General features: G+C 46.5%; 1 protein-coding gene across 1 annotated transcript in view; it reads right to left on the bottom strand.

Annotated features, from left to right (window-relative positions):
* Window positions 1–1,568: 1,568 nt before the first annotated feature.
* The window catches only part of gli2a (GLI family zinc finger 2a), a 76,042-nt gene continuing 50,213 nt past the window's right edge, over window positions 1,569–27,397 (bottom strand). The window contains exons 4-14 of the mRNA XM_076747712.1: window positions 25,715–25,920; window positions 22,442–22,648; window positions 14,607–14,808; window positions 14,213–14,411; window positions 12,582–12,692; window positions 11,957–12,097; window positions 9,664–9,813; window positions 8,213–8,377; window positions 7,205–7,483; window positions 5,678–6,044; window positions 1,569–5,519 (exon numbers count right to left, since the gene is read on the bottom strand). Coding sequence (XP_076603827.1) covers window positions 3,190–5,519; window positions 5,678–6,044; window positions 7,205–7,483; window positions 8,213–8,377; window positions 9,664–9,813; window positions 11,957–12,097; window positions 12,582–12,692; window positions 14,213–14,411; window positions 14,607–14,808; window positions 22,442–22,648; window positions 25,715–25,920 — 4,357 coding nt within the window. The 3' untranslated portion in view covers window positions 1,569–3,189. The remainder of the gene's footprint in view (window positions 5,520–5,677; window positions 6,045–7,204; window positions 7,484–8,212; window positions 8,378–9,663; window positions 9,814–11,956; window positions 12,098–12,581; window positions 12,693–14,212; window positions 14,412–14,606; window positions 14,809–22,441; window positions 22,649–25,714; window positions 25,921–27,397) is intronic.

The raw sequence follows: 27,397 nt of genomic DNA on the forward strand, positions 1-27,397 counted from the left end.
GTCAGATAATGTTTGTCAGGAGTTGGTGGAGACCAAAAACTGAGCTGCTAGCTGTGTAAACAGGCAATTGTTGGCTAACATGTTAGCCATATAAAATATGACATTATTTTCATATGGCTGGGAATGAGAGGTGGGAATAAGAATCAGTGCAGCTCTAAGATGAGGTGTCTTGCACAGCTAAAAGTGCACTTTGTCTTAACTTTAAAGTCTAGATTTTGTTTTAACGTTATGAAGGAAGCAGGCAGATTTCCTCACTCTCTCTCATATAGATGCACTGTACTGTATTCGTGGGCCTGTTTACAGTATGAAGCCGTGTGCTTCAGAGCTCACCATCTCTCCTCATCTGTGTGCTTTGTCTAATCATCCATTTCTGCCTCACTAACCTCTTGTTCTCCTCTCTGATGAGACTCCTTACCCTGGGGCTATTTTTCTCCCATCCTCTCTCTAAGAGAATAAGGAATTCCAGTGGCAAAAGCAATCAGTGAGCTCCACTTCAACCAGTCCCCAGCTGAATTTGCTGTCAAATTAAAAGTGATTTGTTCTCCTTCTTTCAGCACTCTGTTGCATATTTTCTTATACCCACTTCCCTTTTTTCTAGTCTCTCTCCTGCTTCCTATCTCTTACTAGCTTCGCTCTGATCAACTCCACATTGGTTTTCTTCTTCTCTCCCGATTTTGCCCTCCTTCTCTTCTCGCACCACCTTTTCTCCTCTCTCTTCTCGCCTGTTTTATGTTGCTCTCAGACCCATTTCTTCAGGGCCGGCCTGCTACTGTTAATTTTGGACATCATGCCATCTAACTTTAGAAAGTGCTCTGTATGCATTTTGTGTGAATGGAGTATCCTTTTTCACCTGGGTTTTCAGACGCAGGTTTGTTTCTTCTTCTTTTGCTCCAATATGCAGAGTGGGTGAAAAGCACAGCCGCTGGAAGTAACACATTATCTTTTCATTTGCAGACAATCAAGACAGATATTAGAAATTTAGAAAAAATTTAGAAATTAAAAATCAGTTATTGTAGGTTTAAAGCAAAGGTAAACCCACATGATCCAATAATTTGTGGACTACAATTCTGGATTTTTGCGCTTTGCCACGCTCTAAAGCACGCCCTGCTTCATCTGTTTTACTCTAAATGGGACCATAATTTACAAACTGAACATTATGCTGTCATGAAAATGTTTACTGTGCTAAGATATCAAGCGAGAAAGACTTCTTTTTGCAGTTGCCCCCTGCTGGCCATGAGAAAGAATGCAGGTTTAAGACATCTATTCTTACAATTGGTTTGGAAAACGCAAATTTTTGAACATGTTATTTTTGCCAATTATAAAAAGTTCTACCTATGCGACGCAGTAGAAGTAGTTTTCATTCATATCTGGTGCTCAGAATTCTTTTTTGTGTGCTGGTGTTTGCTCTCAGAGCTGTACTCAACGGCAGTCTGAGAACATGCCAAATATGATCTCACTTGTAGCGTACTAGCTGTACTTTCATGTGACCTCCTGGGACCACAGACCATGTTATCAAAGACGACACAACGCAGGGATTTTAACAGAAAAAAAAAAAGGAGATAGTTTATTTGAAATGTACAAAAGCTATATACACACACTCACACAAACGCACACACACTGAGCATAGTAAAAGTGGATAGTAGCATACACGCAAACATTTCAAAGGCTACTAGAAATTCAGCAAACATAATAAAACTGAGGAATTTGCAGGGCCAGTTCACCAGTCCTGTCCGAAACAGGATTTCATTATCAAAGTCTGTGTCCCTTCCTGGACTCTCTGCCGTTCATCCAGAGCCCAGGGGTGCAGCAAAGGGGGTGGTGTGAATGTGTTAATTAGGACTGGATCTCTACTGAGAACACACAGAGGTACTTGTATATTCTTTTAGAGAATGCTCCTCATCAGACACAGGGGTTCATGTGCCCTGATAGATAACACAGAGGCATATCCTTGTCCTTTTCAATCATTTACCCTTGTGAGATGGGACCATGGAGAGTTAATGCTTCTGATCCAGAGGGCAAAGAAGGAAATCAGATTTTACAGTGCCATCCCCAAGAGCTCAGACCATGATCAAAAAGCACTTAATATCTGTGGATCATAATGTTGTACAACCACGTGTTTAAACTAGGGCTGTCAAATTCTTAATTCTGTAAATTACAATTAATTAGTCATACATTTCTGGTTGAATGTATTAAATGCATATGGAAATTCATGAAAGTTCGTCTAAAAATTCACTTTCACTGTTTAATGTAAGGAGGTTTTTCTCAGATTCACAAATAACCTTCATTCCAAAATCCAGGTGAAAGCAGTTAAAAACAAGATGTGCACAAGACATGCTGCTACAGTAGCACTTCTTTCTTTATGCTGCCACATAGTTGAATTGAGTGCATATACTGTCTGAACTGCAACAGCAGTTAATGTTTTCTTTTTTCACCATAGGCATGTATCAGTTTCGACATGCACAGTGTGTTGTTGGCCTCGGACTATGTTGAGTGAACATAGTGAAGTGAAAAGCTAAAGTCCATGTAAGTAATTTGCCTGCAAAAATGACATACATTGCTGTGTCTGTCCTGAGCCACATGATAGATTTTTAGACATCTAATTAATAGTAGGTGTTGGTATGTTACTGTACCTCTGACAGCCCCAGTTTAAACATCAAAACTCTATAGCATAACTTAAAGCAAGTACCATACAGTATAATCTATACACATAAAGGTCTTCATGAAAAAATATTATCTGTTATCTACATATCTTTTCCATTTCCTGGTAACTGTTTTCATGTTGTACTCAGATGCTCAACCTTGGATGTCCTCCGCAAGGTACTATGTGAACTGTTTTCAGTGCACCACTTTGTAAAGGGCTGTTACACCAGCAAATACTGAATGGCAATTGTTTGTAGATGCATTTATATACCCTGGGTTATCATATATTTGTAGGTAAAATGTATGGCTTTTTAACAAATAATGAAAATTGTCCTTGACCCTAGATATACTTACTATTAAAATTTTAATGTAGCATATTATAATCTGAAGCAAATATTACAAGATAAGCATATTCCTATGGGCAATGAAGAAAGAAATGTATGAAATAGCCAGTTTTGCATTGTTCAATCAGTGCTTTCTTGTGTAGTCCATATATTCCTGATGTAGAAATGATCAAGACTGGATGGATGATACGATGTTTGATTGCTCTCAGCTTATCATGTTGAGGAACTTGCTTTCTTCAGCCAAGGCTGTGAGCATAGAGTTCATGTCACCGATGGCCATGTTGCCAATCCCTGCCGGTACAGATGCAAGGGTGACAGAGTTGCGGGGGGTGGTGAGACGTGAGGAATTCTGGGAGAGGCTCTGCAGAAGGCCAGGACTCAGGGTGCCCGACATTAGGCTGGAGTGGTCCCCATCATCTAACATTGTGTCAAAGTCGATCTGGGCATGCTCTGGGCCACCAGATCCACCAGTGGAAGAATCCACTGTACTGCTGGAGACCAGGTTGACTCCTGGTGAGGCCATGTTGGCTGCAGCAGTGGTGTTGCTGGCAGGAGCCTGGCTGGCACAGGGGGACATAGGGGCATCAAAGGTGACAGATGTTGGTTCAAACATTTGAACCTGACCTGTGTAGAACACAGCAGAGTTTGGATTTTCAGAGTTGCTATTGTGGGCTGCTGACCCACTGGGCCTCTTTGGGCTTGCCTCTGAGGTGTCAGTACCACGACTGGGGCTCATATCAGAAGACTTGGGTATTCGACTAGGTTGCATCATGCTAGACCCTGTGTATTGTCTGGCAATGGACTTGGGTTCTGTGGGAGGCCTGGGTTGTAACATTCCTCTGAGCCCATTATGAATATTGTGCTGCTGCTGCTGCTGCTGCTGGGAAAGAACGCTGTAATTTTGTGGCGGGTCCACTTGGTTCACATGAGAATACCCATCAGCCTGTGTCCTTACCCTGTGACTTTGCAGTTCTGGATCTGCCATAATGTTCCGGGTAGGTCTCACACTCGTGCTCCCGGATATAGAATTTGGGATCGCCTCTTGACCAAACCCTTGCTGAGGACTCATTTGCTCACTAAAGTTCACATTGTTGCACTGCTTCTGTTGCTGATGCTGCTGGTGGGAGATGTTCATCAGCCTCTGGCTGTTGTGGTTCACATACCCCTGCATAGACATATTCTGACTCATAGGCACTACCTGCTGGTTGCTGCCCAGGCCCTGACCTTGTCCCTGCAAGGAACCAAAATTGTGCCTCTGCTGAACAACAGCTAGATTCCCCCTGAAAGGGTTCTGCTGTTGTTTGGAAAGCTTGGTTGTGGTATCCACAGTCCCTGAGCTCACCTCGTTCCACTGCACTGGCATGTTGTTCTTGCACATGTTGTCCGATGGTGGTGAGAAGGGTTGCTGGGAGCCACCAGGACCCATCTGGCAGGTCTGCATGTCCTGACCAGATTGAGTCATTGTGCCATCCACCATGGCCATCCTCCTCTGTGCATAAAATGATGCTGGTGGGCCCATGCCTGTCTGGTAGCCCTGAGTCTGATTGTTGGAATGGTAGTCCACTTGCCCTAAGTTGTGACTTGAGGGGCCAGAATTCTGGGACCTGAGGTACTGTACCACATCATCAGGAAGCACCATATCATCCTCCCCACTCTGTTCCCCCCCAATCATCATCCCATCCACTGCCATGTTCTCCATAGCTACATTCTCAGAAATGCTAGGTGGTCTGGGGGCAAATGGGTAGCGTTGCAGGCTGCCATCAGAGCGAGTGTATCCCTGCATAGCCAGTGCCTGGTGGCGTTCAGCTGCTGGGCCATTCATGGGATTCATGCTGTTCATGCTGTTATAGCGTTGAACCCTTGGAAAGGAGAGAGGGTCCAGTGAGGGACGACGCACTGGATCACTGGCACGACGGGGAAGGTTGGCTGGTACCTCATGGGGCATCATGCTCTGCGTGCCGTATCCAATATCACTGCATCGCCGAGGCACAGCACCAGAAGGTGGCTGGTGGAATGGGTGGGACGAGCCTTCCTGGGAGTCACTGTAGAGTGCCATACGGGTCCTCAGACTCATTCGATCCATATTGGGGAGAGGAGTAGGTGGAGCTCCACCGATGGCAGCGGCGTATTTTGCCTTGAGTCGATAATGCTGAGCTGGCGTCAGACTAAGGAGGCTTGGGAGACCTCCTCCCCCTCCTCCACTGACACCACCACCTCCACACTGGCTGGCCTCGCTGGAGCGACGAGACAGATCAGTGGAGATTGGGTCATAGGAGTCAGCAGAACTGATATTGTTGTGCCGGTTAGCACCAAACTGGGACGTCTCACTCGAGCGGCGGCTGGAATAGCAGGGTGAAATACCAGAGGAGCGCCGACTCATGGTGTAAGCTGAGCTGATGGTGCTGGTGGTGCTGTCACGGCGCTCATTCAACTGGTTCAGCAGTGTGACTTCACATGAAGACGGGTCACCCATTCGTTGGCCAGGATACAAACTGCTCAAGTTGTTCATCACGTTTGAGCTCTCCAGCAGGGAACCTGGCAGATGCATGGGACATTATTACATAATGATACCAAGAAGTTTACAATATTTACAGTTAGAGAATGAGCATTACTGCCTCTGCTTGTTTTAACTGTTGGATTCAATCTACAAATACATAATGCCATTCAGCACTTCTTCAACCTGTCACACTTACCAACTGCAGGTATGGGAGGCAGCTTCATGTTGTTGCGTTGGCCCTGCAGTGGCTGTGGTGCAGAGTTGACCCAGGGGCAGGAGTCCCTCACTGTTTTCAGCCTTTCTTTTTTGATGTTCTCCAGCTTGATGGTGACGGCGCCACCATGACTCACGGCTTTCCTCAACTGGAGCCCCACCCCAGCCTGCTGTCCCCCTGCAGGAACAGTGGAGTCAACCATGGGGCACTCATCCTGTGCACTGAGGTCCCCGAAGCTGCCCCCGCTGTGCATGGCCATCTCTACCCCACTGTCGTTGTTGTTGGCGCTGCTGAGAGGCGACGGCTCACTGCTACATGACGAGTGGCCACCAGGACTGGACTGATACGTCTGGAGGAGGAGAGCAGGGAGGAACTTAATGTAAGTGTAATGAATCAAAGCATAAAAGCTTTATTGTAAATGACAGTGGTACAGTTTTCCACTAATTAATACATATTCTGCGAAAATTGCAAAAATGGTGGAAAGAATAAGTGAAATTTATCAACAGAAATGAATATAATAAAATGATAAAAGCTGTCGTCTCAGTTCAGAGAAACTACATTATGTATTCTTCAATATTAAATAATTACCACAGTTAAATAATTCTGATTGTGATGGTGTTTTGTAAAAACTGATGCAGGCCTATAGTTCCATAATTATTAATTATAGATGAGTTTGATTTATTTACAACAAGAAAACAAGTAGATAATAGATGAGTTCTGTGAGCAACAATCCAGCACAGCGGCGACAGTAATTTAAACTCGCCAAAAATGAACTAAAGTCTTGATCACAGCTTGATGCTGGCACTATTTGTTCAGCACACATGCTAAAACAGCCCCAGCCTTTGAATATTAATGCGACTATCACTTTTATCGTCGGCCGACAGCACAGGCTACTGCCAGTGATCTTGTGGACAGAAATATCCTGTTAAACGTTAGTGTGTGTGTGTCTCCATACATGTATTTGTGTGCATCCAGTCTAGAAAGGAGCGTGTCCTAAAGTTGTAAAAATGGATAACCATGCAAGAAGCACATTTTACATCATGCAAAAATGCAACGATGCTGCATGAAACACGAGGACACGTTCGCACATCTCCCATGCTGAGTTGCAAGAAGGCACAGAGACAGTTTGAGTGCTCACCTCAGTGAAGTCTGTCCATTAGGAAGGTTAACTTGAGAGAAGCAAGTTCAAGCAACAACCAGAGAGGTGAGTTAGGGAGGATGCAGGCAGTACCAGGAGTAAACATTTAACCTCAGAGCAATGTTAGTAAAGTGGAAAACAGCAAGAAAATTAGTGTGTTTTTGTCTTTGTTGTGTCCTAAACATGTAAAGCCATGCAATTATATTAACCTTATATATTAACAAGTGGCACTGGTAATCTGAAGTGCTGAAAATGGTTAATTTCCTTCAAGATGCACTTAATCAAACCCCAAAATCTCCTGAACACAAATCTTTTATGAAATATAAAAAGGTGTGTGTGTAGAATTTTTGATTTGCGTCATCAGGACCAACCATAGAGTTCTCAGTCTTGATAGATTTGACTTGTAGGCAGTCCTCCACTCCTCGAGAGGTGCTGTTGGCCTCGATCTTGCCGTCCACGCCTTTAGCACTTAGCTTGGAATTCGCCTCGTTCTCGTTGCCTTTGGGTGGCTGCAGTCTCGGAGGTGCGTCGCTTCGTTGTTTCTTGGTGACGTGGGCTTCGGGTCCGTGGACCGTCTTAACATGCTTCCTGAGAGAGCTGGGGTCCGTGTAGCGCTTGGTACAGCCCGGGATCTTACACACATATGGTTTCTGCAAAGAGAGAGTTTAAGTCCAACTGAAATTAAGTTGCATTTTTTTTTTTTTGTCTGCTCCAGCATACAAAATCATTTACCTGCATTCTCCTGAACCCAGTCTTAATACAAAAGGAGAAATTTAAATTTTAATAGCTTTTGGTTTCATGCTCCTAGCTTTATTTAATTTGACTCAAATCTTGCATGAAACAGAGCAGACGGTCACAGAGGCTGAACAACAAGCCACATTAGCCTCTCTGCTAAGGAAGTCTCCTTTTCTAACTTCCAAACATGAACACGTCTTAGCTTGTTGGACAAACAAACATTCACTGGGGAAAAGTGCACCGCTAATATCAGTTTACAGGCTAGATAGCTAATTAGCTGCTCAGCTGCAGCCCATTAAACAGCATGTAAACATACTTGCAAATGTTCACTGAAGTCCAGGTAGATGCTGGTGTGGTCCTTACTCTTCAGCACCGCTAACACGGTCTACACGTCATGAAGGCTACAGAGCGAGTTTGCTTACTATGTCACAGAATCACATGTACGTGCCACTCAAGTACAAATCTGGTAATTTGCGTGGTTCTTGCATGAGGCCTATTGTAATGATTACATTTCAGGGTAAACTAAACATTTGGCTGACGGAGGCGCAGATGCATGAAACCCCACTGAGCGAGTCGGTTGATCAATGTGTGTGTGTGTGTGTGTGTGTGTGTGTGTGTGTGTGTGTGTGTGTGAGAGAAAATACCTCATTAGAGTGTGTGCGGTTCTGGTGCTTGGCCCGGTCTGAGGCGTTGGAGAAGGCCTTGTTGCAGCCTTCATGTTCACACACATACGGCTTCTCCCCGGTGTGGGACCTGAGGTGGGTCTTGAGGTTCTCCAGGCGAGAGTAGGCTTTCGAACAGCCCTCAAACTGTAGAGAGAGACAGACAGACAGACAGTGAGACCGACTGCCTGAGTGCTCTGTTGTTTTGTCGGCAGCTGGGCGACAAAAAAAAGCTCTGTGTGTTTCAGTTTTTAAATGTAATCCACGCTTGGACCGGTGCCCACCAACTGTGGCGTGCCACACAAAAGCAAAGCAGTGCTACACTTTGGTAAAAAGGGCTATTATGTGAAATATCTAAACTAAGTGTGAGGTGCGGTGGAGCTCTTTGTCTGGTGTGCTTTGTTGAGACAAAGAAAAGTCTGTGTTTAGCCTTTGTATTCACTTGTACTGTACAAGCTATAATTTGGTATTCCTTCTGAGCAGTCATTGTGAATGTAATTGGCTTTGAAATGAAAAGAGAATCAAATTAGACTTGCTCAGGAATTGGATATAGAAGTCAGAAGATTCTCCCTTAAAAGACGAGACTGAAGGGGAGTGTTATGAGCAGATGCACGTGGGATTTGTGCAGAGAATATACAGCGTTAATAAGGACCCATGGCCCTCTGCTTGTCTGCAGATTTTAATTACACACCCACGCTGTCAATCAGCTTTCTTAACTCTCTCTTTCACAAGTCATCTGTTTTAATGCATTCACAAGAGCCTGTGAGCAAGCTTTGAAGCCGAGCAAACAGGCCTTCAATTTGATCTTCACACAGTAAATGAAGGCTTCAATAAAAACCCGCATGATTTATCAACATGGAGAATATCACTGATGCTCAGCACAAAGAAAATCACATGAACCTGTTTTTAATCTGAGGCAAAGGGAAGAGTTGGAGGATACAGACTGATTGGCTGCTAATGTGGCTGAGGAACATCCAAGTTCTGGTTCCAGTAGTCGGTTAACCATTAACCCTTAATGCACCGGTGTTTTTCAAACACGGCTCTCAGTCTTTTGTTGCTTCTGTCCCAACTTGTTTGAAACTGCATCAACATTCAGAATTAGCAGATATTTACAAAAATCAATGAAGCTGAAGGAGCCCGTGTGAAGCTGTGTTATATCTTATGTCTTACAAACTGGTGGTGTTTGAAAGACATGGACACACAAGCAGGGAGGTTCTGGGAAAAATACTCTATTAATTGCATTATGGGAAATGTAGGATCGGATGTTTTGGACTAGAAGTCTCTCTTAAGTCCCCCACCTTCGTTGAAAAGCAAAACTAAATACGCCTTTACCTACAGACGACTGTCAGTCAGTCAGTGAGTCACATGACCCTCTGCTCAGTCAGTAACTAACAGTCAACGGTTAGCGCTTCACAGGGATGCGAGGTTCTTACTGTGCATTTATGCGGCTTCTCCCCGGTGTGACGCCTCATGTGGACCACCAGCATGTACTGAGCCTTGAAGGGCTTCTGCTCCCGTGAACACTCCTCCCAGCGACACACAAACTCCTTCTTCTCACCGTGGATGTGGTCGTTGTTGATGTGCTGAGGAGACAATTCAAGTCAATCACCACGATGTATCCTAACACGTGTGTGACGCAGACGACCAGATAAATGCTAGAATGGAGAGTGGAAACCAAGTGAGCATGTGTGTGTCTGTGTATTACACATTGTGGGGACATAAATCTGTGTACCTAGTCACATTGTGGGAACTTGCCTTAGTTGTGGGGACAAAATGCAGGTCCCCACAAAGTAAATCAGTAAATTTTAGGGCGAAGACTGAGGTTAAAGTTATGGTAAGTCTCCAGGAAATGAATGTAAGTCTATGTAATGTCCCCACAAAACCTAACGTGTGTGTGTGTGTGTGTTACTAAAAACGAGTCAGCAAATTCTTGTCTTTTTCCCACCAGAAGATTCTCCCCCTGTCACGTGCCCATGCATACGTCCATCCACTCTCACGCGCACACACATTGTGAATGACGGTGCCATCCATTATGGCTGACAGTTATTATGCATCTGTCAACAGGAGACAAAAACTATAAAAGCATTGTCTGTTTTTTCAGGCCGTGTGTGTGTTTGTGTCTCCATGTGTTTCTCAAGGAAGAGGAACTTCCTCAGATCCCAGTAAAAGTGATCAGGAAGAGTATTTATCTTCTGTTCTTCTTACTTTTGATGGATCAGGGAGTCAGCGGGGGACACGGCGTTTCCTGTGTAATGCTTAAACTTCAGCTTAAATTTTGTATTAGCTAGTTTAGTGATTTCAGATCAATTAAACTGCAAACCTTAATGAAGAATCTCAGAGAGAATTCTCTTTGAAACGATGCTTCTACGCTGCAAAATTAAACATCTTAGAGTAATTTCAGCATGAATTCCACCTTGTCATCATGTTGAAAGATTTCTTTTTTATGTTAAGATTAATAATTTGCACTTCTGGATGCAGACACAACAAGTTTAATCGAACTCAAATGACTTACATTGCAGACAAAGACATAGCGCGCACACACACTGTCTCTGGACAGACACACTTACAAACTCTCGTGCACCACATGCAAATATCCACACACCCAGAGGAACCACTTCATTTCCTGAGGACATCCAGGCCCACAACGCTCCACTTATGTGGCCACTTCTCCACCAGCAAAAAGCTCAGCGGTCGACGATTCTGCTGAGATCTATTTCGGGTGAAAGTGGAGGGATGGAAACAAGTGGAGGCCTCTATTTTCAGGTCACACACTGCTGTGAATCCAGAACTTGAAACAGGATTACTCTGGTTAAGCAGAGGCCAGAAAAAGCCACAGGTGTGCATGTTTTTTTTGCTGATATTAAGAGAAGCCTGGATGTGCTGTCTGGAGTTTTTACAGAGAAAATGACTTTTACACGCCTGTATTGTTTTTATAAAGTTGATAGAAAGCAGAGACCTTTTAAAAAAAACCCTTGTTCCTGCGAGGATTTTAGAATGTGTTGGCCTCACATTGTCTCTCCACACCCGAGATCAAACCACCGATCCTCTGCGAGTCTACTCACTAATCCTGGCAAGCTCTCACAGAGTCTGTGGCTTGGGAGCTGGAGTTGGGCAAAAGTTCTTTAGGTAACTCTGGTCCTGACATGCAGCAACCCACAGCAACCCGTTCACCACCGCCTGCCATCGGTCTCTGGGTATGTGGACCTGACATATGCCCCTCCTACCACCGCTCTACTATGACTGACAGTCAGAAAGTGGAAAACAAGAGGAGAGCGGGTCTGGAAAAGGCGGGGAGCATGAGGTTCCATAACGCCAGAGGTTCTGGCATGACGATGGATTTATGGTCGGCCCTCAGGGCTTCGGGGGTTGGGGGTGTTGCTGGGAGTGAGAGGTTAGGGGTTAGGGGTCATTGGGCTGAGGGGACTGGGGGGGGGGCACAGCTGCAGGGCTCGGGCTTGAATTTGGCGAGAGCCAGCAGGCTCATTAACGTCGCGCGTGTCGGCCCAACAGGAAAGCATCAGTTACTGGACGGCTTTCTGAGCAGACTCAATCAGCGTGGGTTTAATGAGCAGCAGAAGAGTAGCTTGAACTTTTCACTTGTTCCACAACAAAACGCAGCCGTTTGGAATTGACTTTCACTAAAGCAAAGAGACGAATAACGCTGACAATGGCGTAAAAAAAAAAGAGCAACCAGTCTGTCGGTCGGTCGTTCTCAGTAACACTCACATGAACGAGTTGGTCCTGGGTGTCATACTCCTTGCTGCAGCCCTCCCAGTGGCAGTTGGTCTCATAAATGGCCTCGGGCTCCTGTTTGCACTCGTCTTTATCCAGATCCTCACTCAGGTCCAAGATCCCCCCACCGTGGTCCTGGAGAAGGGGGACAGCACTTAGTCAGAAGGGGCCAACAAACAGCACAGATGTGTGCATCCACTGAAGCGTATAAATGACTGGAATAATGCGTCTTTTAGCCGAATCTGTGGTCAATATGTTAAAGAAGCATTCTGTTCTGTTTTGCATCCTCTTATCTGCCTCTTAATCCAAATGTTGCTTGATCTCGATGCGTGACCACGTGTCTTGTCATTAATTAAAGCTGCTGTTTATTCACTACCAGTAATCAGTTAGAGCCAAATTAGCAACTGTGGATAAAGTGGGCACTGTTTTCCTGCTGTAAGTAGCTGAAGCTGTTGCAGAGAGAGATAAATTGCAAAACCAAAAAAAATCTATACAGTTGATGAGGGTTTTCTGAAGGTCACTGCAGATCTTAAAGAGAGCAGCGACGGTCTGAAACGGGCAGTGCAGCCAAGAAGACTAAGAAGACTCTTATATCCAGAGTTTTTCTTAATTCTCTTACCTGAGAGGACGGAGAGATGGGCACTGGACCCTCTGCTTCCGTCTTAACCTTTGACCTCTTGTTGGTCAGCGGGTTGACTGTGCTGCTCACTGCTGGGTCTCCACTGGCGTTCTGAAGGACAGACAAGAACAGACACTGGGTTTTTAACTGCAGCTGGTCTGATTTTCCGAATGAAGGAAGCAGAACGATGTGTTTTTTAACCATTTAACCTCCCTTTGCCATCCACCGATCCATCAACCCACTCGCTCGTAATCCATCTCAGTGAATCATCCCATTAATCCAAACACATACCAGCCAACCCGTCAGTCCAGTTTATTAAACCACCAGATTCCACACAGTCACCACAGGGAGCGGCGGAGGGGAATCAGATAATGGAGTCACAGAGATAGCACGCAATTGTTTTTGGCTCGATAGTCCGCTGCAAAGAGACGTGTGGAGTCCCGTTTGGGCCAGGCACCGCGGCCCATAAGTCAGACCAGGACCCGCTGCCGAGACTAAACAGTTTAGACTGCTTTATGATCGCCAAAGCCGCAAGGAAATATGAAAGAAGAGGAGTTATTACCCTCGGTACCGAGGGGGAAGGCGGCAGGGTCGGGGGTTGTGGGGGGCGGGGGCTTTGATCTGCCAACAGATTCTGAAGACGACAGAAAGACACGGACGCACAAGGCCTGTTAAAGCTGTAATGGAGCTGAAAAGAAAGGGGAGATATAAAACGCAAAGCAGCTGATAAATTATTGTGTGTGTGTGTGTGTGTGTGTGTGTGTGTGTGTGTGTGTGTAAATTGGGGCTCATTGGAGGCGGTCCAGTATTGGAGGGGGGTCTCCTAATCCCACCCAGACGTTACAGTGCAGTTCAGCATTTCTGGGGGCCTCGATGATTCATTCAGTTGGCTGCGAACCAAGAGGGAAGTATGGTTCTGATCACTGTTGAAAAGAAGCTGAATGTGTGTTAGTGTATGCGGGTGAATGGGGGTGTGTCTTGTTTGTGTGTGCGTACGCAGATATATACTCCAGGATACTTGGATACTCTTGATGTGTGTGAGCAGACGCTGCGCCGAAACAGAGCTGGAGGCTCTGACAGCAGCGCGAGGAGTGATTCACCGAGTGGGAAGTTTACATTACGAGTGGCTGCGGTGTATACAGTGGGCTGATAAAGAGGGCGAGGAGGCAGGAGGAAGGGCGACAGATGGAACTGCGAAGGAGCCTCCTGCATATTTCCACCCTGAGACAGTTTACAGAAAATACTTCATTCATTGACAACCCGTACGAAACTGCCAATAAGTCCTACATGAAGCAAAACGTGCATTCAGTATATCCTTTATATTGGACAAAAGTCGCATTTTGGCTCTGTGATGGACAATCAGCTGATGTGAACCATCACTAGTTCCCACCATGCTCATGACATGTTTACATATTATGCAAACTTGTGGGTAAAATCTAAGCTGACAGTATTTAGAGCATCGACAGCCAAATTCACCATTTTCAGCTCCATATTGTGCCACTGAATTTTAGCCCTCAAACAATCAAGAACACTAGCACTACAGCACTACACTTCCATGTAAAGGGTATTTAAGGTTAGAAGGGTTGAGAGCGTATATTCCCTGGAACATTCACAAACGCTCCCATTCCTACCTGGTTGGCCTCAGAGCTGGAGCTGTTGTGGGAGGCGGACATAGCTGACGCGGTGAGCGGGTGTTGGCGAGCAGAGAAGGAGGACGGCGACGGTTGAATGAGAGGAGGCGTGTGGCCGAAGGCGTTGAGACCCCTCTGCTGGGACAACAGCTGCTGGTACGCCACGGGGTTGATGTGATGGGGGAAGCTGAACGAGGGGCTGAGCAGGAGGGTGAAGGAAAGACGTTATTTCATGGAAAATATGAATGGAGACTTTTCTCTAGTGGCTAATATTCAACCACTGAATCATGAAAAAGCAAAATGTCCTGTTACAGACATTATCTCAACTAACGTGTATGTTGAAGTGTGTATATGCCTGCAAAAGTGTGTGTGTGCACGTGCACTGATGAAGTACCTGATCCCGCCAACTGAAAGGTGCCCGTAGGAGCTGCTGGCCGCCGAGCTGGAGCGGGAGTTGTTGATGTAGGCCACCAGGGAGTTGGGCGAGGTGCGGATCATGGTCTGCAGGTCGATGCTGGCATCTGACAGCGGGGAGATGGACAGCGCCCTCTTCCTGCTCAGTCGGGGTGTCAGTCGTGGGCTGGAGAATCGTGAAACTGGACACAGACACAGTAGATGTTAGCCACCTCCGCGTCGCCACTTCAATGGACGATGCCAAAAGAAGTCAACTACTTGTGTGTACGACTTCTGACGTGCAGAATCGGGATGCTACCGTCATGGCTCGCGTTGGAATACTTATGTGTAAATTCCTTCCATTAAATCTCCACCTGGCCTCAACAGAAAGCAGCAGTTTCCCTGGACCATGTGAGGAGAAACATTCAGCCCTGAGCGTTCTGGTGGAGGTCACCGCCATGCTAAGCTACACCCTATCTCCTGAATCTCCCTCTCTCTCTCTCTCTCTCTCTCTCACACACACACACACACACACACACACACACACACAGCTCCCCTATTTAAAATTCGCATCCTCTTATGCATAATGAATCGCCCCCAATCATTCTCCGTAATTACCGCGATAGCAATCTCTTTCAGACTGCCGTACTTGGGCAAGTTAAATGGAGGCAATTTAAACAAATTGATCTCAGAATACCATTAAAAAAGAACAAGGCTGACTCACAAAGGTAGGGTTCATGGCCTCCCGCTAGACCTGGTCGCTGCACTATTTTCTTATTCTTGTAAAAGAGCAGAGGAAAATGATGGGGAGACTCTTTTCCCATGAAGAGAAGGCTATTTATTTTTCCAAACGTACCGGTGGCCATCATTCATGTGACTTTCCTTTAGATTGCTGAGGCATGGAGCTCCCACGCAGACAGAGACGGATCACCTTGGACCAACAGGTGCTGCCTGGCGGTGTGACGGGACAGAGAGCAGCACCGGCCTGCGAGACTCTGTGCACATGTGTAATTAGGTCTTAAAGCAGACGTCACCACAGGCGCGAGAGGCAGGAAACTCATAATAGGCCCATCACAACTCACCTAAGCACACATTTGCTGCTTGTCAACTCCACTGCTGTCAATGTGAAACCAATCCCTGACTCTGTGCTGGCAGAACTCACAACGCCTCAAGCCAAATGAATCCAGGCACCGCCATAATCACCGCGCCAGACCTGCAGCCATAAACCAGGATCTTACTCACAAAACTATTATGTTTGGAGGTGGCGAGTCGTAAAGCAGAGGAATATGCACTTAGTTAAAAGGCCCCCGGGAACTTCAGACGGCGGACGACAGTAGTTGGGGGCCTGAAAAAAAAAATGCTGGTGGAGATGACAGAGATGTGTATGAAAGAGCTGGCAAACACAACAAACGGTCGTCAGGAATGTGCCTCTTTAGGGCTAATAAATAAATGTGTCATGTTTGCTTAACTGCAGAGAGGAGTAAGGATGGCGTTAAGGAGGTGGAGGGAACATGGATCGTCATGAATGAAGAGCTCATTCTGATCAGTGTTGCTCCGAACGGGTCGTGCCGCTGAGGCGCGCTTGTCGCCCTGCCCACAGATTTAATGTGAGATAAGTGCATTAATATTCCCCTTCATGAAGCAGGAAACGGGCCTCGCAGCCTGGTGGCCTGGTAGCCTGGCGCCTGCTTCACCCTTCTGGGCACCGTGCCCAAAACGCCGCCCTCTACCTCCATCGTCAAACCGCCCCCTCAATCCACACATCGACCTCAGCTCGGAAGAATTCGTAACGCCTGCAGCAACGACGCTTGAACGTCTGTAATGTTCGGCCCACTAAAGCTGAGCTGCAGACAGGCTAGTTTTGTTTAGCTCAGTGTTGTTCCAGTGGATGTCATTGGTCAAACCTAATTTTACCTGGAACAAATGTCACAAACACACACACACACACACACACACACACACAGAACTCTCACCACTTGGTAAAGGAGTGTTTTATAGGTGGCAGTTATAATTGAAAGGGCGAGCAGGTTCCGGCAGGGAGTGAGAAAACAGATGTTGCGCAGGCCGGGCGGCGCGGCAGCATGTGGTAATATGCCATGTGTGTGAATGTGTACATGCTGTATGTGAGTGCGTGTCTATGTGTGTGCCATCGCTCTGTGGGACTGCATCGTGGGCTGGTTGTAATTGTGGGATCTGGATTTATATAGAGAGTCATAATTACAGGCGCTGCAGTACGCATCGATACAGGCAAGAAAAAAAAAGGATATTAAAAAGGATGGGAGTCAAGAGTGTGTGTGTGATTATTTTAAGCATCTGCCTGTGCTGTTTTATCTGAGAAGGTTTTGTGGAAAATGAAAACACTGTAATTGGAGGGTTGTGCTAATTCTCAGACGCAGCTAGCTCTCAGTGTCGTCCCGGCCCAGCGCACATGGAGGGTCGATATGAGGCCCTGCAAGGGATTTAAGAAGTTAAAATAATCTAAAATTAATGAGCGTTTTTAGAGGTAAGCTAAATAAAATCAGAAACTTTCAACTTCAGATTTGTATTCATGGCATATTTATGAGTGGAAGCACTTCCAGTTTCCACTTCTTTGGTCTTTTCCACAGTTTACAGACAATGGATTACGCCATCAATTGAGCGATGAGCTGTCTGAGTTGGATACGGAAACAGTCCTCAGCTCAACATGTAGTGAGACGTGCAAACCTCAAAACATCCTCGTATACGTGAACAAACGGCTCGAGTTAACAGGAAAACAACGCTAGCATCTGCTCTGACTGAGCAGAGGCAGTAAAAGCAGAGCGTGAGTGAGATCTTATGGGTTTATGGTGTTTTATTCTTAGCGTTGGAAAGGTTTACTGTACAGGAAATGTCTCCTTTAACCATGTTGTTTAAGTTTAAGTAGTTTAGTTTTGCATGCACACAAGTACGTCATGTATACCTAACCTGGGCCGGGGGGATGTACTGGACAACCCTGACTCCAAACAGTTGGCACACCGTGTAAGACGTTTATTAAAAAAGAATGGAATGATGTGCAAATCCTTTTTTGACCTATATTCCTTGAATACAGCACAAAGACGAGATATTTAATGTTCAAGCTGAGCCGCAGGTACGTTATCAGTTTCCATCTTGCAGAGCAAAGCTGCAGCCACTTGTGTTACGGTCTTTCATGTCATCCGTGTGCTTTTCTTCCCTGATTTTAGCCTGTAAGGTACTTCCTCCCGGCAGTCAAACAAGCACTTTCTCCTTCACCCCTCTGTCAGTCTGTAACATGCATTCACAACAGCTGTTGATCAGCACAGGTCAGACCAGTGTTACCACTGTTTCAAGCTCTCTTGACAAGCAGCTGGTCGGTCTGATGTGTGTAAAGAATTAAATGCATGGCTCATTTAGGTGAAGTTGGGGGCACTGCTGGGGCTTTTGTGGTGTTAGAACCTCTACAGGTGTGGTGCAGACTACAGCGCAGGAAACACCCAAGAGGTCTTTGAAGGTCAAATTAGCGACACTGCTAATGTGCAGAGTGAGATCAGAGCGGTTTTACAGGTGATCATCAGCTTCAGTGGAAATTACAGCATCACATGCCTCATATATGTTTACTGGCTTTGGTGTGAATCTGGGTTTTAGGTTTTCACATTTCTTTCAAAAAACAGCCTCAAGAAACTTGAAGTCATTTTGTACTGAAGGGACAAACGCAGTCCTGAGCAGTTGCCCCCCCTGATTAATGTTTGGTTTGCCATCCTTGACCTTGTCTGAGGTGAAGCAGGCCTCAGCAGAGTCCCCCTCCATGATGAACGGGATCTGCTCTATGCTGGGCAACCCCCCCCCCCCCCCCCCCACACCTCAGCTTGAGTTCGTGCCAGCAGGGCCCCGGGCCTCCACAGTATGAGCCAGCCTCTCCGCCCCCCCCGGACCCGCCAGAGTGAGAAAATGTTTATTTTCCCTGTTAAATCTCACTAATACTAACACTGTGAATTTTATTAGCGAGGGGGCTCGTGCTGAATCCTCTATGAGCCCCCAGTGTCCAGCCCAAAGCCGCCGTTGTGTTTGCCAGTGTGTGTTTATGCACACACTTCCACCCATGTGCTCATGAACCAACATATAGTTAAGTGTTTGTGTATGCAGTCTGAGGGGAACGCCCCCCACCCCCCGACCCCCTCTCTCCTCACCACCACATCAGTACACAAATCTATCTCCCTCACTCCCTCCGCTGCATCAACACTGAAATCTTTTTCTTCGGGACGGCAGACATTTACTTTGGCCGCTGCTTTTGTCGTGGGAGCTTCAGCGTTTTCCCACAAGCCGCTCTGATATTCCTCTGCCCACCCAGCCGTCACATACCTGCTCACTCACACACAAACAGCCTTCTGAATGCCTCCCAATGTGAAGCACCATAATGCGACTTTAGTTATATTCACTGTGGTGGTGGTGTACCAATGCTAACGCTAAAAATGTCTTTTCAGTCATGTAAGAATTAAGGTTGAAGACTTAGGTTACTTAGGTTGAAGAGCAGTGTGCACACACCTGCAGAGGAGGCTGCTCACTGTGAGGCCTCTCAACAAAAAGCTGAGCTTCACAAGCTCAACCATGTGTTCCATAATGCTAATGATGCTATTGGTGCTGGCTGCCTAAACAGTGATGTTGGCCCCCACCAAACCACTGCAGCCATGTACGACTCTAAAGTGACACACCAACCATCTCAAAAACCTAAATATGGAGTTGTTTCCTCCTGGAATTAGTCATTCTGTGCATGCAGAATTCTTCAAGTCTGAAGGAAGTCCAGCTTGTTTTTACATACAAACAAAGCTCGTGCATTCAAGAAGAACTGAAAGAACTAAACCACTGGCCAGTTTTTAAACAGCCGTAAGACAAAACTACAGTTAACGACTTGTTGAAACTGATATTTGCTCGACAGTGTGTCTTTGGAGCAAAATGTATTTTTGTTGTTTTAGCCCAGTCTGTTGCTGTCAGTCTGCACGTCACTCATGTCAGATAAGGACAGTGATTAATGTGTGAAAAACAAACCAGAGACACCAGCACGGACTTACAGGAGCAGCTAAGCGTATCAGCGAAGCCTTTACAGCCTGTTTATGTAGCGGCCCTGTCCATCATACTGTCATGTGGCCTTTCTGTGGGAGGAAAACCCGGCGAGCAGCTTCTGGATCCTCAAGAAGTAAAACAAGAGCAACCCAACAACCATTCTGCTGGATTGGTGGGTGACGGGTCTGTAGTTGTAGCTCAAACAACATCATGGCGTCATTTTTTTTTTTGTGTTTCATTGTCTGAGCTGAGGTGTGTGTCAACGGTCAGACCTGCAGCCCCGTCTAAAAACCTTTACTGACGCATGTTTCCACGACTTTTCCAGTGGAGCACATCTTCACAGCAGCAGTGTTTCAAGGTTCGACCGTACGCCTCGCAATTCACTCATCCGGAGGGAAAACGGGGGAGGAGGGGGAGGAGGGGGAGACGGGTGAGGAGCCATGCTACGGGTTCACTGAGGGCTCCCAGTTTTTGCGGTGGGTCTGCTGAATATTAGTGCATAAATTGATTTTTAATATGCGTTTTATCTGCACTGCCTTCCAAAACTAACGGCAAGGGATTAAGCACATATTTGCCACCTCTGCCACTACTCCTCCTCCCACGCTCTGGCAGTAAATGAGGCCTTTGATTCAGGCCGAGGCTGCCCGCGATGACCATTAGCTGGCCGCCTTGGTCAATATGGGCCCTGTGTCTGGAGGCCGCAGTGGAAGAGCCTCCAGACTGGAAGAGTGGCCCAAACCTGACCACATCACTCCCAGCGTGGTAGAACACTAAATAAAAGCTGCTGGGATGGTGGCAGCGAGTGTGGACGCTGCGTTGAGGCAGGCGGCGGGGGTGAGGGAGGTGGGGGTTGTGGCTATTTGAGTAAACAGCCTCGCCAAACAAGTGTGGGCAAGGCAGCACAGCGGCGGTCACTGAGGTGGTTGGAGGTAGAGAAGAAATGGGGGAGGAGGAGGAGGCCTAACCTTCCTCACCCTTCCCTTTCAGCAGCGCTGTGTTTAGCTAAGTGATTGAGGTCATTTCAAAGATTAATTGCCAAACGATCAGATATCTGGTCCAGTTTTCTTTCTATTGATGGCGGCAGAAGTGTCACACGGTGTCTCCGGAGAGCGTGACGCTGCAGCGGTGGATGTTTTTTCTGGGTGGGTGGCTGGACGGGATGAAAGACAGAGCGAGGGCTCCTGGAGCCGAGCGGGGCCAAGGGGAGTGTTTGATTATCAGGCATCGAAAAGGCGGACTTTCACGGACAGCTTTCCACTCTGTGCGCTTTCTATCCCCCATTCATGAGGGCTGACGGCTTCTTGGATGCGTTTCGCTGCTGAAATCAAACGTCTGTTCTGGTGCCTGACCGTCATCGTGATAGAGGTTCTAACTGGCATGAAAGAACAGGCTGCTCTCTGTGAGTATGTGTGCAAACACGTGTACGAGTTTGTGAGCATTTGCCTGCTTATTTGCCTGGCTGTTAAACTTTCTGTGTGTGTGTGTGTGTGTGTGTGTGTGTGTGTGTGCGTGTGTGTGTGCGTGTGCGTGTGGGTCAGTGTGAAGCTGCCTCGTCCATGCCAGTAAGTGGACAGTGCATGCAGCCCACGAGGTTAATCCCCGCCTGAGCTGCCTGACACAAGGTCTGAGGGTTAAGCTCCTCCTCCACCTCACATGGCCAAATTCACTCCACGCTGCCCTTTTACGGTTACCCTGGATTTGTTTTGTAAGATGTTACTCTTAATAACAGTACAAACACACCTGAGACACCATCAGAATGAGAGACTGGAAGGTAACACGTGTTTTTATGAGCTCCTGGCCTTGGGGCTTTTAGTGTTAATGCACCCTCAACTAGCCGTGGCCCCCATGCTACGTATACGTCTGAAAAGCTCCGCTGGCTTTGATGTGGGGAGCTCTTCCATGAAACAGCCTCAAGAGGAAGAATGAGAGGATGGTATCAACATGCCTGGTGCTGAGAACAAAGGGCAAGATGGCTGTAAAGTTTGGCTGTTTCTCTTTTACCGGGGATGAAAGACATGTATGTGCTTTCGTGTTACTGCGACGGGAGTTTGATCATATTTTTGTCAGGAAAATATCACTGACGTGTCATGTTGGTGGTTGTCAGATTTCCATTACAGGTTCTCTTTTTGGTCTGCTTCCAGGTTGATAAAATACCTGCATTTGCTAACCTCCAAGGTCAATGAACCTCTTCAATCTTCTGTCTCTTCTCCCTCTGTGTTATTAGCAAAGAGTGATGCAAATCATTCAGGCAGAGCAGGAGTCTCCTAAAGTTATTGAAAAGGCCAAAATAAATGTTGCTCATGTCTGTTACGCTAAAACTCTCTGCAAGCCAGCGCCTGTTGTCCAGAGATGTTTTAGAAGAAGGAGAACTCCGTGTAAAATGTAAATAAAACAGGATCGATCATTTGCAAATAAACTGTTAACCGACGAAGTGTAATCTCCTTCATCTAATCATGTGTTCACAAAGTGGTGAACCTCAGTCCATCCTCGCTTGTGAACGACTGAGTCTTTCCAGGATGCCCCTTTCATACCCAATCATGATCCTCTCACCTGTTACCAATCAGCCTGTTTACCTGTGGAATGTTCCAAACAGGTGATTTTGGAGCGTTCCACATCTTTCCCAGTCTTTGGTCGCTCCTGTCCCAACATGTTTGAAACATGTTGATGAGCTTAAACATCAAATATATCGTCTTTGTGCTGTTTTCAGGTGAGTTTATGTCATAAAGGATCAGTGGCTCATCACATTCTTTTGTATTTATGTTTTCCACAGCGTCCCTTGTACATCAGTAGACGGTCACTCACCATCCACGGGGCTGATGTAATCTGGTAGATGACCCGCAGCCGCCGCCGCTGCAGCCGCCGCCGCCGCCGCCGCACCGCTCTGCATCAGCAGGTCACCGTAGGGGCTCCTCTGGCTGGCCATCAGGTGGTAGTACTCTGTGGGGTTGGCCCCCGGCGGTGGAGGGGGGAGACTGAACAGGGCACGGTCCTTCAGGTGTTCGTGGGTCACTGCAGCACCAATGAAAGGAACAAATGAGAGATGTAGGAGAACAAGTTTTTATTTTTCCTGCTGTAAAAACAAAAGACAAATAGCTCTGTTGTCTAATTGTCTGTTTCATGAATAAATGAGGAGGTAAGTTCTGTCAAGGTTACTGCAGTTCCTGCTGAGCAAAACACATTTTGATTCATCTTCCTGTAATGAAGTAATGTATTCAGTGACAGTATTTGACATTCCCCCTGACAGGATGACAAAAACACATGCAAGAACAGAGAGGCCACAGGAAGGACTCAAACAAAGGAGACGAGTGCCGCGCTCCACAGATTTTAAGATTTGTGCTTGCGTGCATGCCCCGGGGCACGAGGCTTTTGATAAAAGATGTCTGATGTCTTTGAGGCTTGCTGGGTTATGGGAAAATATCTCTGGGGAGTAAAGGAAGCAGAGGAGGGGGTGGAGGGAGGTGGGGGGCTACAGAGAGGAGGAATACCACATTCCTACACTCCTCTGGTGTTGTGTATGCATTAGGTCTGACAGGCTGAAGTCATACACAGAGTGCAGGTGCACACGGACGCACACGCTCATAACGCTGAGGAAGCCTTAAACGCTGCATGTGCAAAGGTAATATTGACGTAAAATGTGTTAACACCTGCACCTGGTGAAGCCACATTTAAAAGTGTCAGGAACTATAAGAGTGAGCGATGGATTGGCTCTCCTCTCTCCTCCATCTGACTGCGCCTGCGTCTCCCTTTCCTCCATTTCCTGCTCTCCCCCTAACCCACCTCCAGTGGGCAGGGGTGCGTGGAGGGGACAGGGGTGTGGGCCGGTGCTGGATTAATATGCATGCTGGTGGAAACAGAGGAGAAGTGGGGGTTGGGATCGCTGGGCGGGGGGCCAAGTGGGATACTGGGCGAGCTAAACCATGGCCTCCCCCACCCTCTGCGCACACAGACACACACACATAAGCACGCACATAAAACAAAAATCTGGATCCATCAGAACCCATTAGGCATGGCTGCAGAAACAGTCCACAGGCAGCGGGTTTGTGCTCCGGCAGCAGCAGCTCCGGCATGTTCCTTTGGTTTCTCCATGGCTGCCAGATCACGTTACCACCTCCACAGAGCTGCATTTTGTGTCTAAGTGCTGGTGTGTGAACTCCCTTATGGACATGGAGGGATGAGAGACAGTGAAGACACTTCCAGTGGTCCCAGTAAAACCAGACAGAAGGTTATGCTGGTGAAAAGCAATAATGTTTTCTGAACATGAGACCTAATTTTCTCAGCTGCAGTGAGACAAAAGCTCAGGCTGTGTCTGCATTCACTCCCTCATTCACTTCACAAAAGCATTTAACTCATTTTCCACAAGTCATGAATAGCAATAATGAATGCAGTGCAGTGTTCAGTAAACTGGGAGTTTAGGGGTCTATAGTCATGCTAGTGGCTCTGATGTACAAGATGCTTTGAGCCATATACTAACTTGCTATCAGTGGCAATGCTAACATGCTGATATTTAGCAGGTATACTCACATTAAGCATCTTAGTTAAGCCTGTTAGCATGCTAACATTAACTTAGCACTGAGCACAAAGTGCAGCTGAGGCTGATGGGGATGTGAGTAGTTTTTGAAATTTTCGCGTGATGATGGTGCCAGATGTAACGTTCAGGGGTCACCAAAGTGATCGCAGTTCATTCTGAGGTTCTTCCCTTTTACAACACTTTGAGCTCAAGAGATGCTCCAGAAATCCTGCAGGTAAAGTTTCTGCCAGACTGTGCAATCCTGGCTGAATTAAATCAGTATGGCATCAACACTGGGGATAATGATAATTTATATAGGATACCTGGAGCAGTTAAGGTTTTACAAACAGCCTTCAACACATGCCTTGCACCCAGGCATCCCTATCAGAGGTTTACACATGCCTCACTGAGCTCTATGCTTCCACAGACTTTATTTACAGTACGTTCTGCAGAGCTGCACAGTGCCCTCCATTCGGTGCCATACTTCCCTGCCACTTTATCAGCGACAGCATCTCTTCTGCATTGCTTCTCTTGACAGGTGGAGGGGGTGGGGGGTGGTGGGGGGACATTATTTGCCAGCAGTGCATGCATGGTGATTTATTGGTGCAGGGCTGTGGCTGTTTGAACAGGGGCAGCGGCGACAGGTCTGTCACTGAGTGAACTCAATAGCTGTTGTTTGTGTCTATGCTAATTTTCACGGTATTTCCTGTCCAAACATATATACAAACGAGCAGCAAAGTGGCGCGTGCCGCCAAGCGTGTGCCTGATACACCAGCAAATCACCAGCATGCGCACACATGCAAAACACCTCAACATGCTTGATGAAAGGTGTGCTTCAGTGCCGTATGTAGGGGAATATATAAGGTGCAAGACTAATTATCACCGTGGTTAAATAGCCAACTGTGTAAACTGTGTATGCAGAGAGCTGCAGCCAAGCAGACAGAGCGGGTTTATAGTGAACAGGATACATAAATTCTAAACTCGCTCAACTCCAATCTCACCTCCTTAATGTTAACTGGTACAAGCAGCTGCAGAATAGCCCCCATTTGAAAGATTTTCCACCGTTTATTCCTCATATTGTGTCGCATACATCATAAGAGGACTGAGGCCGAGTGTTTCCATCTTGCAAATGCCTGATGGTGATGGTTACCTAACAAGTATGAGTGTTTATGGATGAACACATGTGCCTGGGCGTTCGAGCATCTACAGTCATGAGCGTTTCAGAGGTTTCTCACATTTGGATCCACCACCTGCCACAGGTAAATACTGTGAAAGCACATGCCTGAGTGTGTGTGTGTATTTGTATTTGAACAATCTACAGCCAAAACGTGTTTGCAGACTTGCAGTGTTGTTAAAATAGCCAAACTTCTGCAATTGTGCATTGACAGGCTGGATCAAATGTTCAGTACTTCAGACAAATACTGACTAGGGAAGCTAGCTTGATTAGCTTCTCATAGTAGAACAAAGACGTTTCAATCCTTTGTTTGTTAATAAATGTGTTGTATCTTCTTCCTCTGCTGTGGTATCAGACACATCAGTGTGCTGCGGGGACGTGGGGTGACTCTTACCCTCGGCAGGGCTCAGTCCTCGGGCCGCTGAGATCATAGAGAGGGTGGGGCTGCCGTGTACCGAGCGGAGGTAATGCTCCATGTGGGGGCTGACGTAGGGATGTGGAGGGCTGAACGGTGATTCACCCGTCCCAGGCGCCGCGTGGGGTGATAGACGGATGAGGGAAATATCTGAGATGACCGGGCTGCCCGTCAGTCCTGGAGGTCTGTGAAGACGAGTAAAAGATAAAGTCAAATAAATGATGCAAGAAAGAGGGAGATAAGAGTCAGAGAAGGAAGGAGAAAGATGTGGTGAGGAGGGAGGGATGAGGGTCATAAATACATGGAAAGACAAAAACAGTGGGAAATGGAGGGCGTGGAGTCAGCCTGTGTTAATTTGATTACTTGCATTGTGCTCACTTATCTTCGTGAGTGATCTTCATCGGTATGTTCATAGACAAGCCTTAACTTCTGGTATTCCACAAAAGTGTCTGCAGTCTCAATCCACTTACACCCTTTCCCCTCCCGAGTCCCACAGCTAATACATAATAATCCCCTTTTGTTCACCTTCTCCTATTAAGCCCCGGAGCTACAGACAAGTCGAGACCGAGGGCTTTCGACTGCTCGGCTACCAGGAAGACATTTTCTGTCTGTTTGGGTGGGCAAAACTGCAGGGTCTCTCACATCAGGTATCACATGGTGTATGATAAGAGAGCGCAACCGGATGCTCTGAAGCTTAAGTAGCTGCTTTTAGCCACCTTTGGCAAGAAAAGCATTCTGCAGCAGCCTGCCGGTCACATCAGGCTGCGTAGTAAATTTGTCATCTCGGGCAGGTAATTGGCGGCTCCTCTTGCAGAAACACAGACGAGTGGGTGTTGTAATTCTCAATAAGCCTGCGGGGCTGAACTCGAGATAAAAATGTCTGCTGGCCGCTGGCAGAGGTATAACCCTTTGAAGGGGCACTAGTACTTATGTCGAGCTGGTGTGCTTCAGCTCCGATAAGCGGCCTGTTGCTCCCTCAGTGTGCGGTAAGAGCACCTGAAATTCAGCCCCCAGAAAGACACTTAAGTGGGAGGAACAGCGGCTAAAAGAAAAGGCTGAAGTGCTTTAACGGGAACCCATAAATTGTCAATCGGGGGCTCAAATTTAAGTGGACTTTTAGTTGAATCTGTGTTCTGATTGGACAGACAGGTAGGTTACAGTGCTGCACCTGGCATACCCATAAGATAAGATAAAACTTTATTGATTATATTGTTACAAACAGCAATAATAACAAGATTACAGAATAAAGGAGATGTAGAAAAAGAACAAATGGACAATAAAAAAGAAAACAAAATAAAAATCAACTATATATTATGTACATTATATACAAAAAGTGTAGAAAAGTAAAGTTTCCTTTAGATGGAACATTTGGTCAGATATGGATGATAAAATACAGTGTTTTTGTACTATTGCACAGTACAAAACATGGAACATAGTAGAAATAATACATAAGCACAGTAAAAAAATGTGTAACACTGCACGATGGTTATAATTCATATTTCAAGAGTACATAAAACTAACCAACGAGTGAATGATGAATTCCATCAAGTTAAATGCACATAAGAGCGCTAAGACCCCATAAGCCCCTGTGAAGAAGTAAAGCAAACATTTCATTCTCATGGAAATAAAGTAAGTCCTCGGTGAGTCTCTAAAGACAAAGAG

The sequence above is a fragment of the Chaetodon auriga genome, chromosome 13, assembly GCF_051107435.1.
Source record: "Chaetodon auriga isolate fChaAug3 chromosome 13, fChaAug3.hap1, whole genome shotgun sequence".
NCBI classification, from domain to species: domain Eukaryota; kingdom Metazoa; phylum Chordata; class Actinopteri; order Chaetodontiformes; family Chaetodontidae; genus Chaetodon; species Chaetodon auriga.